Below are 19839 nucleotides of genomic sequence, written 5' to 3' on the forward strand. Positions count from 1 at the left end.
TTCTGCTTGTTTCATTAAGTTTGTTGCTGAGTATTTTATTCTTGTTTTGGGGAGATGGAGATAATTAGGTTTATTTATTTGTTTAATTAATTATTATTTTTTAAATTTTATTTTATTGAGTTATAGTCAGTTTACAATGCTGTGTCAATTTCCAGTGTACAGGACAATTTTTCAGTTATACATGAACATACATATATTCATTGCCACATTCTTTTTCACTGTGAGCTACCACAAGGTCTTGTATATATTTCCCTGCGCTATACAGTATAATCTTGTTTATCTATTCTACATATGCCTATCAGTATCTACAAATTTCAAACTCCCAGTCTGTCCCTTCCCACCATCCTCCCCTCTGGCAACCACAAGTTTGTATTCTGTGTCTGTGAGTCACTCTGATATTCTTTATATTTTCCAACTCTTTGCTAAAAACTTCACTCTGTGCATCTACATTCCTCTTGAGGTCTCTGAACATCTTTGACATCATTACTTTGAACTCTTTCTCAGATAAATTGCCTATGTCCTCATCATTTATTTCTTCTTTTGGGATTTTATCTTATGCCTTGGCCTGGGAGATATTCCTCTGCCGCTTCATATTGTTTATCTTCCTGTTTGTATTTTTAGGTAGCTTAGCTGCATTTCTCGACCTTGGAAAGATGGCCCTCTGCGGGAGAGGTCGTATGCATCCCAGCAGTACACTCTTCTCTTGTCACCCAAGGGCCAGGGTCCATCCAGTCCAAATATAGATTCTGGACTGTTTTTGTGGAGTCCTTCCACAGGCTTTGGGATTGTTGTTTTGTTATTTCTGGCATCTGCCCCTGGTGGATGAGGCTGGACTAGAGGCTTATGCAGATTTCCTGGCAGGAGGAACTAGTGCCTGCCCACTGTTGGGTGAGGCTTGGTCCTGGACCTTGGCAGGAGGAGGGGTGGGGTAGGGGAAGGCTCCGTCTAGAGGACTTTGTGGCTCAGGAAGTCTGCTGATGGGGGCTGTGTTCCCACCCTGTATGTTGTTCGGCCTGAGGCTACCCAGTCTTTAAGCCTACAGGCTGTTGGGTGGGGCTGGGTCTTGGTGCTAATGATCAAATCAAGATGTCAGCCTCCAGGAAAGCTCATGTAGGTGAACACTCCTGGAATGTCCACCACCAGCTTTTGTGTCCCCTGGGTGAGCTGCAGCCATCCCCTGTCTCCCCAGGAGACCCTCCAAAACCAGCAGGCAGGCCTGGCCCAGGTTCCTATGAAATCACTGCCTCTGCTTTTGGACTCAAGATTCTATGTATGCTTCCCAAGAGAGTGAAGTTCTGTTTCCCCCACTCCCTTGGGGCTCCTGGAGTTAAGCCCCACTGGCCTTCAAAACCAGATGTCCTGGGGTCTCCTCCTCCGAAAGCCAGAACCGTAGGCTGGGGAGCCTGACGTGGGGCTTAGAACTCTCACTCCCATGGGAGAGCCTCTGTGATTTAATTATTCTTCAGCTTATGGGCTGACCACCCGGTGGGGTATGGGGCCCAATTATATCACGAGCACGCCCCTCCTACCATCCTGCTGTGGTTCTCTCTTTATGTTTCCAGTTGAAAGTGATCTTCTTTGCTAAGTTCCAGTCTTTTTTTCAATGGTTGTCTGGCAGTCAGTTGTGGTTTCGTTGTAGTTGTGAGGAGAGGTGAGCTCGTGGTCCTACCACTCCACCATCTTGACGGGAAATCTACCTACACATATTTGAAGTGAGTTTCCTGTGGACATCATAAAGCTGAGTCATTTTTACCCATCTTATAATCAGTGTGTTTCAACTGCATTACTTATTAATGAAATAATTGATTTGTTTGAATTCTGGTCTACCGTTTTATTATTTATTTCTGTTTTTCCTCCCTTTTGTTTCTCTTTCACCTTCCCTGCCTTTTTTGGGTTATTCATGATGTTTTTAGTATTCCATTTTAATTAATCTATTCTGAATTTGTATGTATTATTGTGTCATCACCCTAGGAATTGCACTAAACATACTCAACTCCTCAGCATTTACTTAGAATCAATATTTTACTACTTCAGTTGAGATGTAGAACTCACATAGGTCCTTTTGTCTTCCTTCCTTTATGTTGTTTGTTATCTTCTTTATTATCTCCATGTGCATTGAAAACCTCATCAGACAATGTGATGGTTCTTGCTTTTAACTATGAAACATATTTTAAAGAATTCAAGAGGAGAGATATAGTCTGTTTTATTTACCCAGTGTATTAGTCAGCTCAGGCTGCTGTAACAAAATGCCACTAGCTGTGTGGCTTGAACAACAGAAATTTATTTTGTTGCAATTCTGGAAGCTGAAGTCAAAGATCAAAGTTTCAGCATGGTCCATTTCTTGTGAGGGCTCTCTTCCTGGCTTGTAGATGGCTGTATCCTCACATCGCCTTTCCTCTGTGGACAGAATGTAGCAAAGTCAGGGTAAGTTAATAATCGAACTGGCAAGGAAAAAAGGGGAAATTTCCAGGTGCTGGAAGTTAAGTTGGAATGGAAGACAAGCAGTGAGTGATGAGTTGGTGCTCAGATGCTGTGGTGGGGTTTTTGGTTCCAGGGACCTGCATTTGACTTGTAAATAAGCAGTGGGAACTTTGGTTCAAGAGAGTTGAGGAAGTGGAACTGATACCACCCTATACAAATCTGGGAACCTTGTAGACCCACATCGTTAAGGAAGAGATGGACCAGAAAAGCAATCTCTCTATGACCCAGGGAGGCTTCAAGGTGCTTGTCTGTCTCCCTTAGCTTGGGAGGGAAAGGAAATGGAAACCTGTTTTTCACTCTGGATTGGAGTTTGAATTTATAATATTGAGATCCCAGACTGAGAAGTTAACCTACAAACAGGGTTCCAGGCCAGTGATACTCCTGAAGTAAGACACTCAGGAGGGATATAGCCACTACCCAGGCCATACGTAGTTACCGTCAATTAAAGAAACCCTGCTGAAGATGCTTTAACAATAAAAATCTAAGCACCAGAGGAACAATTCAATATAAATGAGAGTTGGAAGTTACAAATAAGAGCAAGATTAGACCAGGAACTTCAGATGATAGAACGACAATCTGAAAGAGTATCTGAAATTGTCTCCTTAAAATGACTAAAGAGATAAATGGAAGATTTGAAAACATAAGAAGAAGTGAAACATTAGGAAAGAGAACAGGCAGATTTAAAGAAACAAATGAAGTTTCATGAGATTTCTTCTGTATAGCGCAGGGAACTTTGTTCAATATCTTGTAATAACCTTTAATGAAAAAGAATTTGAAAACAAATATATGTATGTATATGCATGACTGGGACATTGTGCTGTACACCGGAAATTGACACATTGTAACAGACTGTACGTCAATTAAAAAAAAAAAGAAATTTCATGAGTGGGAAACACAACATTTGTAGTGAAAGAAGTCATGTGGAGAAGTTTTAGAAATGGTAAAAGGCATGAATCCTAAACTTCAAGATTCACAAGAAATAATGGGAAATGTAAAGAAAACAAATTCACAGCTAAACACATAATAGGAAACTGCAGAAAGCCAAAAGCCAAAAGAAGATCTTAAAAACCTTAAAAACAGAAAAAAAAAGATTTATGGAATGACAGTTATCCTTCCTATAGATTTTTCAACAGCAATAAAGAGCAGAGAAAGGATGGCATAATTTCCAAATCACTGAGGGAAAATAATTATCTACCTAGAATTCTATATCCAGCTAAGCTATCATTCAAAAGTCAAGGTGAAATAAAGGCACTTTCAGAAAGTAAATGGAGTGAATGTGCCGTTCAGAAAATCTTGCTAAAAGAATTACCAGTGGATATACTTCATAAGGAAGAAAATCTAGTCTAGAGTAACAGAATGGCTCCTAGAGTAATGTGATGTGAAACAAATGAAGCAAGTTAATAAAAAACAGCATCTGATCCCAAGGCCAAGGTTTTGGTCATACCAATGGTGACTGGCCTGCTAGAAGTTGTAGACTGTGATAGCATATTCGTGTTCCTGTGACTCAGGGTTATTGCCTGTTCTTGGTGACATCACGTAAGAAATTCTTCCTGAAAATACCTATGCTTTGATGTGTCAGCCACAAATTATAGCTCCCTTTGTTGGGATAAGTATGAGGTCACAGCTGATACGTAGATGCCAGATCTTGAATTGTAACATATGCCAACCTAAAAATTACTGAACTAGGAGGACTCACCTGTTCCCAGTGTTGTGCATTTTTTGAGTGTGAGGTTCTCTGTGTTGAGAGGGCTTGGAAGAGGGCAGACTTGTGACCAAGGCATCATGGTTTTGAGATCTGGAAGGAATCTCCTTCCCCAGTTATAGAAATTTGAATGTCCCTTTGTGTTCCTTCCTGAGCCCATGTTGGTGTTTGCCAAGGAGCATCTAACATGCAAGGAAGTACACGCTGAGGTGAGGGCTGGTGCCATGCTAAGCTGTGAGGTGGCCCAGGCCCAGATAGAGATGATGAGGTTCAAGGAGGGAAGGAAGCTCAGTTCAAGCTTGAAAGTGTGTATGGAGGCCAAGGGCTGTGCCCAGAGGCTGGTGGTGCAGCAGGTGGACAAGGTGGATGCTAGGGAGTACAGCGGTGAGGCCAGGGACCAGAAGGTCTTCTACGTGGATGTCACAGATGGGTTACTTGAGGTCCTTCTTATGTTCCTTAAGTTAATTATTAGGGAGTTTGAGGGGTGTGGAGGTGCCACCTAGAATCCTGTTTTCTCACAAAACCTCCCAGATAGCAACTAGCAGGTATCAATTACATGCCAAGGGCCAGAGTTGATGAAGTACTTCTTGTCTTTTTACTTGTGTAAACTTTACAGCCACCTCAGGCAGAGTAATTCTGATTACTCCCATTTTAAGATAAGGGCACAAGGAAATTTCATAACTTGCCAAAATTCACACAGCCAGATAACTACAGAGCCAGGATTTGGGCCCAGTATTCTGGGATTGTTAATTTTTCCTGTCTAAAGAATTCCCATTAGTATGTATTTTAGCAGGTCTGCTGGTGCTCTAGATTTTTTTTTTTTGCTTGTATGAAAACATACCTATTTTGCCCTAAATTCTCAAGGCTGTTTTCTCTGGGTATCAAATCATAGTTTAGCACCACCCCCCACCCCATATTAAAAAAATGCATTTTAAAGGGATTATTCCATTGTCTTCTGGATTCCGTATTTTTGAGGGGAACATCAACTGTCAGATTTATTATGTTTTCGCAAGGATCATTTTTTTCCTTATCCTGTTGTTTTTAAGATACTGTTTTTGATTTAGATTTTCAGCAGTTCATATCAATGAAATTTGGTGTGGTTTTCTTTGTATTCATACTGGTTAGAGATGCAGAGCATTTTGAGTCTGTGGATTTTTGTCTTTCCTTAGCCATGGAATATAGAGTATGGTTGAGGAAACACCATAGAAAATGGTTTCTCACATGTGTCTCTCTCTCTCTAACTCTTAATTCTTTTTCTATCTCTGCTTTAGTCTTGGATATAATCTTTCAATCTATCTCCAATTCACTAATCTTCTGTTCTTCTTTATCTAACCTGTCGTCAAACCCACTAATGGTGTATTTACTTTCAGTTATTGTATTTTCCAGTTTTATAATTTTCGTTTGTTCAACTTCTTATAGAGTCTGTAGATTCTAGACTCTGTAGTAAAATGTTCATATTTGATCTATTTTCTTTCTTTCATATTAAAAATATTATCATGGTTGTATCCTGATCTGATAGCCACAAAACTGATCATCTGACACCACCTTTTTTGAAATTTCTGTTCACTTTTTTGCTTGGCATGCCAGCAAATTTGCAGTTGACTGTCAGACATAGTGAGGGAAGACTTTTGAACAGGGATGATGCTATTTTACTCCAAAAACAGGATCAGCCTTTCTTTTACTGGAGAGGGAGAGAACGACAAAGAACTTAAGTCTATTCCAGGACTGCACTGGCTCAAGGCTGCACTGCAGTTTTGTTTTGTTTTGTTTTGTTTGTTTTTAGGGGAGAGGTAATTAGGTCTATTTAATTACTTTTTTTAACGGAGGTACTGGGGATTGAACCCAGGACCTCATGCATGCTGAGCACACACTCTACCGCTTAAGCTATACCCTCCCCCTGCACTGCAGTTTTTTTTAACATTTTTTATTGATTTATAATCATTTTACAATGTTGTGTCAAATTCCAGTGTTCAGCACAATTTTTCAGTCATCCATGGACATATACACACTCATTGTCACATTTTTTCTCTGTGATTTATCATAAAATTTTGTGTATATTTCCCTGTGCTATACAGTGTAATCTTGTTTATCTATTCTACAATTTTGAAATCCCAGTCTATCCCTTCCCACCCTCCACCCCCCTGGTAACCACAAGTCTGTATTCTCTGTCCATGAGTCTATTTCTGTCCTGTATTTATGCTTTATTTTTGTTTGTTTGTTTGTTTGTTTTTTTGTTTTTTAGATTCCACATATGAGCGCTCTCATATGGTATTTTTCTTTCTCTTTCTGGCTTACTTCACTTTGCACTGCAGTTTTGATCAAGGCCATCTATCTTTAGTTTGCCTCTAATCCTGGGCATAATTCTCCAAAGAATTCTGCAGAGTCTTGGGTTATAGATGTGAGTCTCTTTTCACTCAGCTCTAATCTTTGTCTCTCTGGCAATGCATGATGCTAAAACTCTGCCCCCATTTTCAGAGGTTTTCTGCTTGGCTTCTTGGACTCCTGCCCCATGCAGCTTTGGAACTCGTCAAATGTCTTGAGGGAACAGCAGCTGAGTATGGGACTCAATTCTACAAGGTCTCTTTTCCCTGGAGGCTTGGCTCCTCTAACTTCATCTCTCTGTTCACACCAGCTGTTCACAGCGTGACTAGCTTTCCTGTCTTATAGGAGCAGTCTTATGCCCAGATTTTCATTGTCATGCCATACCCAGGAGCAGCAATGTCCTGAGGGGAAAAGCAGATGTCCACTGTGGGCCCGTATCTCTGAGCAGTTCCCTGTTACCTTCCTTACTCACCGTACATGTGCCTTCAGGAGAGCCCTGGCCCTAGCTCTCATTTCCGTTAGAATGACTCCCCTCAGCTTCATCAGAGCTGCCTCCCTTTCATCACCCAGCACTTCACCTAAACATCACTCCTTAGCAAGGTTTGCTCTGACCACCAAATCTGTCACCAGTTAGTCCCTTCCAGCATGTCACTCTGTCTTATCTCATCATAGCACTCACCATAGCATTGCATCGTGGTTGTCATTTTTTTTAACATTTTTTATTGATTTATAATCATTTTACAATGTCGTGTCAAATTCCAGTGTAGAGCACAATTTTTCAGTTATAGATGAACATATATATATTCACATTTTTTCTCTATGAGCTACCATAAGATCTTGTATATATTTCCCTGTGCTATACAGTATAATCTTGTTTATCTATTCTACAATTTTGAAATCCCAGTCTATCTCTTCCCACCCCCTTCCCCCTTGGCAACCACAAGTTTATATTCTATGTCTGTAAGTCTATTTCTGTTTTGTATTTATGCTTTGTTTGTTTGTTTGTTTGTTTGTTTTTTAGATTCCACATATGAGTGATCTCATATGGTATTTTTCTTTCTCTTTCTGGCTTACTTCATTTAGAATGACATTCTCCAGGAGAATGTCCACGTTGCTGCAAATGGCATTATGTTGTCGGTTTTTATGGCTGAGTAGTATTCCATTGTATAAATATACCACATCTTCTTTATCTAGTCACCTGTTGATGGACATTTAGGCTGTTTCCATGTCTTGGCTATTGTAAATAGTGCTGCTACAAACACTGGGGTGCAGGTGTCATTTTGGTGTAGGGGTCCTTCTGGATATATGCCCAGGAGTGGGATTCCTGGGTCATATGGTAAGTCTATTCCTAGTCTTTTGAGGAATCTCCATACTCTTCCACAGTGGCTGCACCAAACTGCATTCCCACCAGCAGTGAAGGAGGGTTCCCTTTTCTCCATAGCCTCTCCAGCGTTTGTCATTTGTGGATTTTTGAATGATGGCCATTCTGAGTGGTGTGAGCTGATACCTCATTGTAGTTTTGATTTGCATTTCTCTGATAATTAGTGATATGGAGCACTTTTTCATGTGCCTATTGATCATTTGTATGTCTTCCTTGGAGAATTGCTTGTTTAGGTCTTCTGCCCAGTTTTGGATTGGGTTGTTTGTTTCTTTCTTATTAAGTTGTATGAGCTGCTTATATATTCTGGAGATCAAGCCTTTGTTGGTTTCATTTGCAAAACTTTTTTCCTATTCCATAGGTTGTCTTTTTGTTTTTCTTATGGTTTCCTTTGCTGTGCAGAAGCTGGTAAGTTTCATTAGGTCCCATTTGTTTATTCTTGCTTTTATTTCTTCTAGGAGAAAATTTTTGAGATGTATGTCAGATAATGTTTTGCCTATATTTTCCTCTAGGAAGTTAATTGTATCTTGTCTTATGTTTAAGTCTTTGATCCATCTTGAGCTGATTTTTGTGTATGGTGTAAGGGAGTGTTCTAGCTTCATTGTTTTACATGCTGCTGTTCAGTTTTCCCAACACCATTTGCTGAAGAGACTGTCTTTATTCCATTGTATGTTCTCGCCTCCTTTGTTGAAGCTTAGTTGACCAAAAGTGGTTGTCACGTTTATATGTTCATTTGTCTGTTTTTCCTTAATCTAAGATAAGATCTATGAGGACAGAGATTATGTTATTCCCATTTCCAGCTATGGGTAGCATTCCCAGCTGCCACCGTGGTGCCTGCACATAGTGGGCCTTCCATTGAAATTAGTTGCGTTAATGATTGAATGTGAATGAATGAATGAATGACTGCATCTACAGCATGGAATCTCTGAAACCCTCTAGGTATTAATTTCACTTTAATGGGACATATACAAGTATTAAACATTGATGATACCAGCTGTTGTGAAGGATGTGGAGACCTGGGACTCTGACACACTGCTGGTGGGAGTGTAAGTTGGTACAACCACTTTAGCAAAAAGCCCAAAGCAGATGCTCCTATGTGCCAACAGTTCTTTGTGCCCTAAAAGATACATAACGGAATGCTCACAGCAACTTTGCACATCATACCTCCATATTGGAAATAACCCAAATGAACCACAGGAGAAAAAGGAAAAGTAAACTGTGGTGCTCATATGACAGAATCCTGTACATCAATACGAAAGAACAGGCTGCTGCCACATACAGCACCATGGACAGATCTTATAGACATTGTGTTGAGTGAAAGAAAACAGACCCAGAGGGCATATAATGTGTAACTCCATTCATGTGAAATCAAAGAACAAGCAAAAGTAATGGATGGTGATAGAGGTCAGAACAGCGGTACCTTTTGGAGAGTGGTCAGTCGTGGATGGGGAGCTGCAAATGTTCTGTTTGTTGGTATGTTTTGGGTTACGTGGGGACAGATAGGTACTCCTAAACTTCACTGAGCTGTGTAAATGAATTATACACTTCACATGTGAATTATACCTAGAAAAATGTAGAATAGTTATGGTGTTCATACTGAATGCCTGGCTCTAGGGTTACAGGAGTGAATAACCCTGCCTGCCCACAAGAAGTGACTGTCACATGGGAAAGACAAGAAACTAGCTGTGACAGATGCTAGAGTAACCCTGGCCACCTTCCTTCAGCCTTAGGAATTGCTCTTGAGTCAGAACATCACGAAAATGTACACTTGAGGTTATGACACCGGAGACGTGTGTGTAAATACAACCCTTGTACCCTACTGGGCACATGACATCGCTGGCTCCACGGAGAAAATTTATTGAACTCTGAAGCTTTGGTCTCTGTGACACAGGCCTGTACCAGTTTTGTGTCTCTGACACTGTGTGTCCCTTTCTGTGCCCAGAGCCCTCACTGGTGTTTGCCAAGGAGCAGCCGGCGCACAGTGAAGTGCAGGCCGTGGCGGGGGCCAGTGCCACGCTGAGCTGCGAGGTGGCCCAGGCCCAGACGGAGGTGACGTGGTACAAGGACGGCAAGAAGCTGAGCTCCAGCTCCAAAGTGCGTGTGGAGGCCGCGGGCCGCACCCGGAGGCTGGTGATGCAGCAGGCGGGCAAGGCGGACGCCGGGGAGTACAGCTGTGAGGCCGGGGGCCAGAGGGTCTCCTTCCGCCTGGGCGTCACAGGTCAGTTCTAGGAGGTAGTAACTTAGCCTGGCGTGGAGCTGATGGGACTGGCTTGCACCCTTGACAGACCCAGTGCTTTTTCCACTAGACTTCATCTCTCCAAGCCTCTGTCCTCCACCTCCCATTTTCAAACCCATGGCTGGGCCAAGAGAGGCTGAGTGAACAGGGTGGGAAGAAAAGAGAGAAAGGTGTTCCTGTAAACCCCGGGAGATGTTTTCACACAGTAATGCACAGTCAGAAGTTCCCAGCCTCTTCCCAGAACCTACTGGGTATTCTTTGGTGTCTGGATGTCTGGTGTTGTCTTACTTGGAGTCTGAGGTAGACCAGATGTCTTTCGGCTGCAGGTATGTGTTCCAGAGTGTCCTGGCTGCTCCCAGATGCCCTCACCCAGCCACTCATGTGGGTTCACACTAGGAAGAGATGTTTGAATTTCATTAAACCAGGATAAGGGGATGTTTCTGCCACACAGTTGTACTTGGATTTACCTCAAGGCTGGATTATCAAAGTTTCAGTTCTGGACACCCTTTCCTGCTTGCACACAGATACAGAAGTTATCTGTGCACCTACATGTAGCAAAATTAGACCCATTTTTCTTGCAATGCATGTGCAGAGTAAAGAGAGCCCAGAGGATTGGCAGACAGGTGCCTGGGATTTGCACATGTGAGGGCTGGAACTCTCTTCTTAAAGCAAATGTTGTTTTCCTTTTGTCTTCTGCTAGAACATCCGATGTCAGAGCTCCTCTTGGAGTCTGGTTTATAGATTCAGACGTGTAGAGGCGTGGCAGCTTTTCCTGTGCCAGCGTGCCTTGTTAAAGACCAGTTACTGCAGTAACAGCCCCTGGCTGGTGAAGAAGTGTTTATTTCATAACATTTCCTAATGGTCCGTGTGTGTCTGTGTCTCCCTGGCTGGTTGTAGGGAAGGATGAGAAGTAAGTGTATTTTCCTTTTGTTAGGAGGGAGAGTCCTGATACCAAATAAATGTGGGCTGTAGTCACACACTGACTTCTCGGTGCCACCACGTGGCAGTTTGGTATTATATCTGTATTCGGTGGTTTTTAGGTGTATATAGATATTAGAAATGTATTATATATCTTTTAAAAATGGTATTTTAGGAGAATATGACAAATTATTTCCTGGCAATAAATAGGAAAGGCTTGACAAATTGATCAAATTCTTAGAAAACTATGTAAAAAGTGACACAAGAAGCATTCGACAACTCCAATTTTCCTATAACCTTTTAAGTAACTGGAACCATAATAGTAAATCTTCTCATAGAGAAAGATCTAAGCCCAGTGACTCCAGTGGCGAATTGTATGAAGTCCTTTGGAAAGAAAATCCGTATTCGAAGGGTTTCATCTAGAAAATAGAAAAATGAGACACACTGTGGTTTCTTTCCTATAGCCAGCATAACATTGATACCAATATCTGACAAAGACAGTAATAAGAATTAAAATTACAGACCAATCTATTATGGATATCGAGGCCAAAATCTGAAATAACGTATTATCGAAATCAATTGAGCCATGTATCAGGAGGAACATTGACAGCACACTGTGGTGAAAGTCATAGTCCAGAAATGCAAGGCTGCATAAACACTGGGAGCATCAGCAAAGCAGTATGATGCAGTGACATGAGCAGGTGGAAAGGAAAAACAAAGTGATTTCCTCAGCAAACGCAGAGTAAAGTAGTAGGTAAAATTTAGCAGTCTCAATACAGAAGAAATGTTTAATAAAGTTAGTATCAACCACATAAAATTCTTCACGAATTATAGATAAAATCGTTCTTTCTTATTTGATAAATGATGCCGCAGACAAACCAGCTAATCGCACACGAAAAAGCGAAAGTTTGAAAGCTTTGCCTGTGAGACGGGGAAACAGACAAACCAACTGTCACTGCTTTTCTCCCACAGTGTACAGCACGGTTGAGAGGAAGATCAAATGAAAGATATCAAAGTGTGAAAAACACAAAAGTGGAATTCGCAGATGATATATGGTTTATCCAAAAAGATAAATTATGAGACTTAATATGATAGTTGAGAAAGATTACTGGGTAAAAAAAATCAGTATGAAGAAAACACTTCCGTGTTCTCATAGTAGCAACAAACATCTGGCAAATGAAATTTTAAGAGTTTCAGTAGCATCCAAAAATCATTTTCTAATTCCAAGCCTAATAAAAAGGTGCTGAAAGGCTCTGTGGGAGGAAATTATTAAAAAAATGTTGAGAGACAGGCAAGAAGGCCTAAATAGTTGGGTAGAAATCGTGGAGGAATCAAAAATGCTCAATACCAATTAAAATCCAAGCAAATATTTGTTTGGTGGAGGTTTTGAAAATTGACAAGCGAACTGTCAAGACCACGTACAGTCAACACACTCTTGAAGAAGACCAAAAGGTGCGTTATTTGCTGCATCAGATACCAAGACTGTTATAAAGCTACAGTGATGATCGAGTCTCGATGTAGCGATAGATACACGGCCCGAAGGACCAGAGTAGTGGTCGCAGACACAGCCCTGTGTGTAACAGATGACCACGTGTCCCTCTCACCCCCGCCTTTTTTTAAAATGTGGAATCATGCAAGCAGTGGAGGCAACGTGGTTTTAATAAATAGTACTTGGACCATTTAACCAGATAGAAGAAAGATTGGACCAGTAACTTAGAACATACACAGTCAGCTTCCATAGGGTTAGAGACCGCACGCAGAGTAGAAGGGGGAACCATAAAATGCTTAGATGATAATATACATGGTTTTAATTACTTCAGGGTAAAGAGTGATTTCTTAGAGTATGCGTGTGCCAACCATAACAGAAAACAATGTGACATTGGACTGCACTAAAACTAAAGGTGTCGCTTCATCAGAAGACAGCCTAAGTCAGTGAGAAGGCAAACCACACAGATGTGGAAGGTATTTAGAACACACATAACTGTCAGGGCCCTAGCAGTTAAATATACAAAAAGTTCCTAAAAATCAACGTATGGTGGAAAATGCTACGAAATTCGGGCAAAAGCCTCAAACGATGACATCACAGAAGAGCGAACACTGATTACCAAAAGCATCAGAAAGGGTCCTTTACTTTGTGAGTTCTCAGAAAAATGCAGAAGGGAGCCACGGGAGGCAGAGCTTCACTCCCACCAGATGGCCCACAGGGACAGAGAATAAGAGCGTGGGGCCGCCTTGCCAGTGAGCACTTGTCCCACACCATCCTGTCGGAAAGGCTTTGGCCTGTCTGGGATTGCACACATCATGACCCCAGTTTTCTCTCCTAGAGGATTTGTGCAGACAGGACGTTTTTCACAGTGTCCTCCCCTGAAACAGACTGCATGGTGCCCTGGTGGAATGTGTAGATAAATTGTCTTACGTGTTGCTGACAAGGCAGTGACACTTCTCCAGGCCACACGGCTAGCGCATGACCTGGAGGAGTTTCCTGTCACCCTACTTTCCTGCCCATGCAATTGTTTCCTGGTGCAGCAACTTTTGTGACTTGCAGGTGAAAAATGTCCTGAATAACCCTATGGAAAAGACTGGGGCGCCATCAAGGAAGGATGAAGAACACATGCCTCGAGACCCTGCAGATCCTGTGTGCATAGGGGAAGGGTTTTACAGGGTCCCAACGAGGAAGAGCCCAGAGGGATAGGGGGAGAATACATAGTCAAACGGTGTTACCTGTGGGTGACACAGGAGAGGGGCTTGTCCTGGCCACAGCACTGGTGCAGAGCCTGGAGAATCTCCAGCCCCGCAGCATTCCCATCCCAGTCTTCTTTCCCCAGTGTTTCCTACCTACTGAGATGGTATCTTTGATCCCATGTGTCCCTCCCTCCCTCCCTGTCCCCAGAGCCTTCGGCGGTGTTTGCCAAGGAGCAGCCGGCGCGCAGTGAAGTGCAGGCCGTGGCGGGGGCCAGTGCCACGCTGAGCTGCGAGGTGGCCCAGGCCCAGACGGAGGTGACGTGGTACAAGGACGGCAAGAAGCTGAGCTCCAGCTCGAAAATGCGTGTGGAGGCTGTGGGCCGCACCCGGAGGCTGGTGATGCAGCAGGCGGGCAAGGCGGACGCCGGGGAGTACAGCTGCGAGGCCGGGGGCCAGAGGGTCTCCTTCCGCCTGGACGTCACAGGTCAGTTACTGGAGTGGGCAGTAGCCTTGTTTGGAGGCGATGGGTCTGATCGGAGCCCATGTTGTCCCTGGTGTTCTCTTCATCACACGCATCCCCCTTCTTTCCATCTTGCTGTTTCTCCTCCCATGGCTGAGCCCAGGGTGGCTGGATTAGGTGGGTGTGTAGGAAGCAGAGGGGCCTTCGTTCATCTTGAGTGGCGTTTCCATGCTTGGTCCTTAGTTGCACATGCCCAGCGCCTGCCTGGTTTTCTTCGTTGTCTGGGGCTCTGAGTCTCCTTGGCTTTGGGGTTCGAAGTAGATCAGGGGACTCTCAGCTGGAGATATGGAAACTTCCTCCCACTGGATGATCTGGCAGCTTCCAGATGTGCTCACCCAGAACTATATGTAGGCTCTCAGTCGTGATATATTTGGATCCAGTGGGACCAACAATAAGGAGAAATTTCAGCTACCCATGCCAACTTGTGAATATCTCAAACTGAACCTTGGATCATCAAAGTTTTAGATGTTCTGTGAATCTCTTCCTTCCTTGCACAAGGATGGAGAAGCGTCCTCTGCGCCTGCACCATCTAGATCCAGGCCCTGTTGCTCTGTCTGTGCCAGGTACACAGAGAGCAGGGACGGGCAGACATGTGCCTGTCGGTGCACCTCTGAGGTTGGAATGTTCCCTTAAAGCAAACCTTGTTTTCCTTTTGTCTTCAGTTAGAACATCCTGTGTCAGAATTTCGCTGGAGGCTGATGTATAAATTTAGAAATGGAGAGGCATTGGGAGCTTATGCTCTACCAACATGCTTTGTTAAAGAGGCCTTAACATAGTAGCAGTCTGACTGGTAAAGCAGTGTTTATTTCAGGCATTTCCTAATGGTCATTGTGTGCCTGTGCATCCCAAGCTGGCTCATAGAGGAGGATGAGAAATAAATGTATTTTCTTTGTTAAGAGAGTGTGACTGTGACTTAGGGCTGGGCTGCTGCAGTCCCACATGTGCCTCCTAGGTGCTGCCACAAAACAGTGTGGTGTTGTGTCTGTGTTCAGTGATGTCTGGGTGTGTAGAGATCCAAAAAGGCCGCTATATCTATTTGTATAACATTATTTGGGGGAAAGATGACAAGTCATTTTATGAGAAAAAAAACTGGAAAGTTGTAACATTTTGGCGAATTCCTGGAAAACTCTATCAAAACTGACACAAGATGAAATAGAAAACTCAGTCCAATGTTTGAAAGACACGGGACCAGTAATTAAACAGAAATCTTTTCATAGAGGAAGGCCTAACCCTAATGGCTGTATTGATCAATTTTACTGAATATTTCCATGTTCATGGAGAGTCTTCAACAGAATAGAAAAAGGAAATGCACCGTCCAAGTCATTTTCTGTAGATAGCACAGTATCGATACTTAGATGTTACGGGGAAACTTGCAGAATTAATATTATAGATAATCACATATAAATGCCAAAGCTGAATTAAGACATTTGCAAACTGTACAATGTCTGAAGAGGACAATACATGATGATGAAGGTCATAGTCCAAGAATGTGTGGTTGGATGAACCGCAGAAACATTAGAAAATCAGAATAATGGGTAATCTTAACAGCATGAAACACAGAAATGTTTTGATTATGCCCAAAAAATGCAGAATAAAAATGTGTGATAGAATTTAACATCATATATCCTGAAAAATTATTTGAAAAAATTTGGTTTCATCTCATAATCTAAAATTCATCACAGGCTGTAAATACAGGGATTCTTCCTTACTTTGAAACATGGCAGCACAGATGACACCAGCTGACAGCACACTGAAACAGAAAGCCTGGCTTGGAAATCAGACAAGATAAGGAGGTTTCTGCCACCACTTGTAACATTGGAAAGCATAGTAAGCAGGAATGTGAGATCAAGGTATAAAGTTGACAGAAAAACACCAAACTTTTTTTAAATGAGGATATTGTCGTCAATTCAGAAAGTTCAACATATTAATGATTAGATTTAGTAAGAGACTTGGAGAAGATTATTGCATAAGATCAATGTACAGAAAACACTTTCATATATGCACTTAGCAACAGACCACTTGAATGTGAAATTTAAAAGAATTACAATAGCTTCAAAAGCATCATTTTCTAATTCAAGTGTAATAACTGATGTTTAAGTTTAATGATACTAAGTTGGTTAAACTATTAACCACTTTGAGAGATGAAAGACATAGAAACCATGGAGAGTCAGTGATGTTCACTCATAGTCAAAGTCCAAATACATATCCTTTTGGATGGGAAGAAAATTGACGAATTGGTTACAAAAGCCAAAGACTCTGAAAAAGAACAAAGTGAGAGCGTTTTCTATACTCAATATCCAGATTTAGTGTGGACCTACAGTAATGAAGACAACATGAGCTAAATTTGTCGATACTGACAGGCATATACAGAATAGATAAACAAGATTATACTGTACAGCACAGGGAAATGTATACAAGATCTTGTGGTAGCTCACGGTGAAGACGAATGTGACAACGAATATACGTATGTTCATGTATGACTGAAACATCGTGCTCTACACTGGAAATTGACATGACATTGTAAAATGACTATAACTCAAAAAAAAAAAAGAAAAAAGACAACATGGGCTAAATGCACAAATGGATAAACAGATGAAAGGAATGGATTATTGCCTCAGAAACAACTCTGCACCACTGGGCAACAGCAGCCCACGTCTTTTGTTTTTTATGAGGTTGCGAGTGTGACGTGCAGAGACAGGAGGGACTCTTCACACAAGGTGCTAAGATCGCTGACCATATGGAACAAAATGAAATAAAATTAGCCATCCTCTCGAATCACGAAGATCAATTACACGTGAGTTACAGACTTTAATGTGAAAGATAACATACGCTGTCAGTAGGCAGTGCAAAGTATTTCATGCCCTCAGTATATGAAATATTTTGGAAAAGGAATATAAATGCACTAATCAGAAGGACCAATTGATCTACATTCCACGTTAAGGTTAAGAACTGTCTGGATCAGGAGACACTGTGAAAGGGTGAAACAGAAAAGGCAAGGTGCAAGAATGGGGAAGAATTTCACAACAAATGCAACTATCAGTGCTTTAGCATTTCCGTAAGTAGAGGGCTGAAAAAGACAGACAACGCTATTGAAAATGGGGCAGAACGTGAAAATGACATCACCAAACACTCAGAAACGTGACTCATGTTGTCTGTCTTTGGGAAAATGGAAAGACAGCCACAAGGTGTAGAACTTCAACTGTACCAGATGGACGACAGATGACAACACTGAGAGCAGGGAAGAGAGTGGAGCTTCCGGAACTCTCGTGACGTGGGTCAGAAACTCTGGATGCATCCAGCACTGTTGAGGCCTTCCTGCATCATGACCCCCCGTATCCTCTGTGCACAGAAGACTTTCACAACAGCGTAGCTGGACCAGCTCAGAGGAATGAGTGGGAGAACGTATAAACCGTGTTCCTTGTGTGTGACACGGGCAGGGGAACTTGTCCCGGCCACATCACTGGCTCAGAGCCTGGAGAATCTCCAGCCCCCCAGCATCCTCATCCCAGTCTTCTTTCCCCAGTGTTGCCTACCTGCTGAGATGGTATCTTTGACCCCATGTGTCCCTCCCTCCCTCCCTGTCCCCAGAGCCCTCGGCGGTGTTTGCCAAGGAGCAGCCAGCGCGCAGTGAAGTGCAGGCCGTGGCGGGGGCCAGTGCCACGCTGAGCTGCGAGGTGGCCCAGGCCCAGACGGAGGTGACGTGGTACAAGGACGGCAAGAAGCTGAGCTCCAGCTCCAAAGTGCGTGTGGAGGCCGTGGGCCGCACCCGGAGGCTGGTGGTGCAGCAGGCGGGCAAGGCGGACGCCGGGGAGTACAGCTGCGAGGCCGGGGGCCAGAGGGTCTCCTTCCGCCTGGGCGTCACAGGTCAGTTCTTGATGACACTAAGTCCCCCTGTGTGGAAGGCAGGGTCGGGCTGGCTTACAGCCCCACCAGACCCTTGTGCACCTGCCCTTAGATGTCCTCTCATCATGTCTCTTAATCTTCCGTCTGGCTTTATACCCATTTTGGAACCAGGGAGGATGAATGGGGAGGGTGTGCATGGAAGGAAGGGAGGCCGTGTCTGTCCACTTGTTCCTGCACAGTAAGGCTCAGGCACACATGCTGAGCACCTGCCAGAACTTTCTGTCGTCCCCTGGTGCGAGGGCCCTGGCTCCACGTGATGCTTGGGGTCTGAGGTAGCCTGGGTGTCCGTCACCCGGCAGCGTGTGACTTCCCCCCATCATGTGTCCTCACAGCCAGCACACCCCCTCAGCCAGCACCCCCTGGTGGTTCTCGGGCTGCAAGAGCTGTTTCAGTTTCACTGAACCCAGATAAGGGGACGTTTGTCCGCACAGTCAGACGTGGAATTGTGTCAAGAGTGAAGTTTGGATGAACCAATTTGATTTTCTGGGATATCCTTTCTTCCTTTCCATGGATGCAGAAGCTCTTTCTCTTTTGTACGTGGCAAACTATAGGCCCAAGTTTTGTTGTGATGTCCTTGCAGAGGGAAGAAAGAAGGGAGGATTGGGAACACTCACCTGTGATATTTAGGGTGATTGATTTCAAACGAATAGCATTTTGCCTTTGTCTTCAGTTTGGATGTGCAATGTCAGAATTCCCCTTGGAGTTAGATTTATAAATTCAGGATGGGAAGGAAGAAGTTGCTCCTCCACCTCAGTACCCTTTGCCAAGTACGGAGATTTGCTGTAGTAACCGCTTCGGACTGACCAAAGAGTGTTCACTTCATTGTATTTTCCTCATGGCTCATGAGTGCCTTTGCTTTGTGGCTGGTACCTATTGACACGTAAGAGATGAAGGCGGTTTTCCTCCCGGTATGAGAGTCTTAATGCCGAACAAGGGGGCACCGCCCTCCCACCTTGACTCCGGGGTACCAACACATACTAGTCTGGGGTTCTGTCCGTGTAGATCACTTGTGAGGGCTTAGAGATACCCCAGATCCTGCTATGTGCCTGTTTAATGTGGTCTTAGGAGGATATTGAAAAGTATTGTAAGATACAGAAAATGAGAAATTGTGAATCCATGCCTTTGAAATCAGTGGAACTGACCATGTAAAACCTTCTAAGCCCAGTAGTTGTTTGGTGACCTGTAGCAAATATCCTGGAAAGCAGCTGTCATTCCACACTTGTGGAGGTGATCCTAGAAGTAGAAAAAGGAGATACACCCCACAGGTGGCTTTATTTCCGGAGCATAACATCGATACCAAAATCTGACAAGAAAGGCAGGAAGAATGAAGTTACAGACCAATCAGTGGTGGTCCCCAAGGTGAAAATCATAAAGAAACAGTGAGCAAGATGAACTCAGCAGTATCTCAGGAGGATAAAACACAGTGATGGAGGTCGTAGTCCAGTCACCGGAGTATGGTCTAACTTTGGCAACGTTGATCAATATACAGATTGACGTGAAGAGACTGAAGGCAAAGAGTTGTGATTATGTCAATGGGAACAGAATCAAATGCTTGATTACAATTTAGCATCCTCCATCGAGAAGAAAGTTTGACGAGATTTGGCATCAATTCATGCTGTAGAATTCTTAACAAACCATAAAAAAGTGTTCCTCTGTAATAAATGGGGCTGTGGAAAGATAGCACATCACTTTAAAGT

The 19839-nt window shown here is 43.1% G+C and overlaps 1 protein-coding gene across 1 annotated transcript in view; it reads left to right on the forward strand.

The window, feature by feature from the left end:
* OBSCN (obscurin, cytoskeletal calmodulin and titin-interacting RhoGEF) overlaps positions 1–19839 on the forward strand; it is a 161854-nt gene that overhangs the window by 13165 nt on the left and 128850 nt on the right. The window contains exons 9-10 of the mRNA XM_072952458.1: positions 13928–14203; positions 17828–18103. Coding sequence (XP_072808559.1) covers positions 13928–14203; positions 17828–18103 — 552 coding nt within the window. The remainder of the gene's footprint in view (positions 1–13927; positions 14204–17827; positions 18104–19839) is intronic.

Source organism: Vicugna pacos, chromosome 3, assembly GCF_048564905.1.
Source record: "Vicugna pacos chromosome 3, VicPac4, whole genome shotgun sequence".
Classification (NCBI taxonomy): Eukaryota; Metazoa; Chordata; class Mammalia; order Artiodactyla; family Camelidae; genus Vicugna; species Vicugna pacos.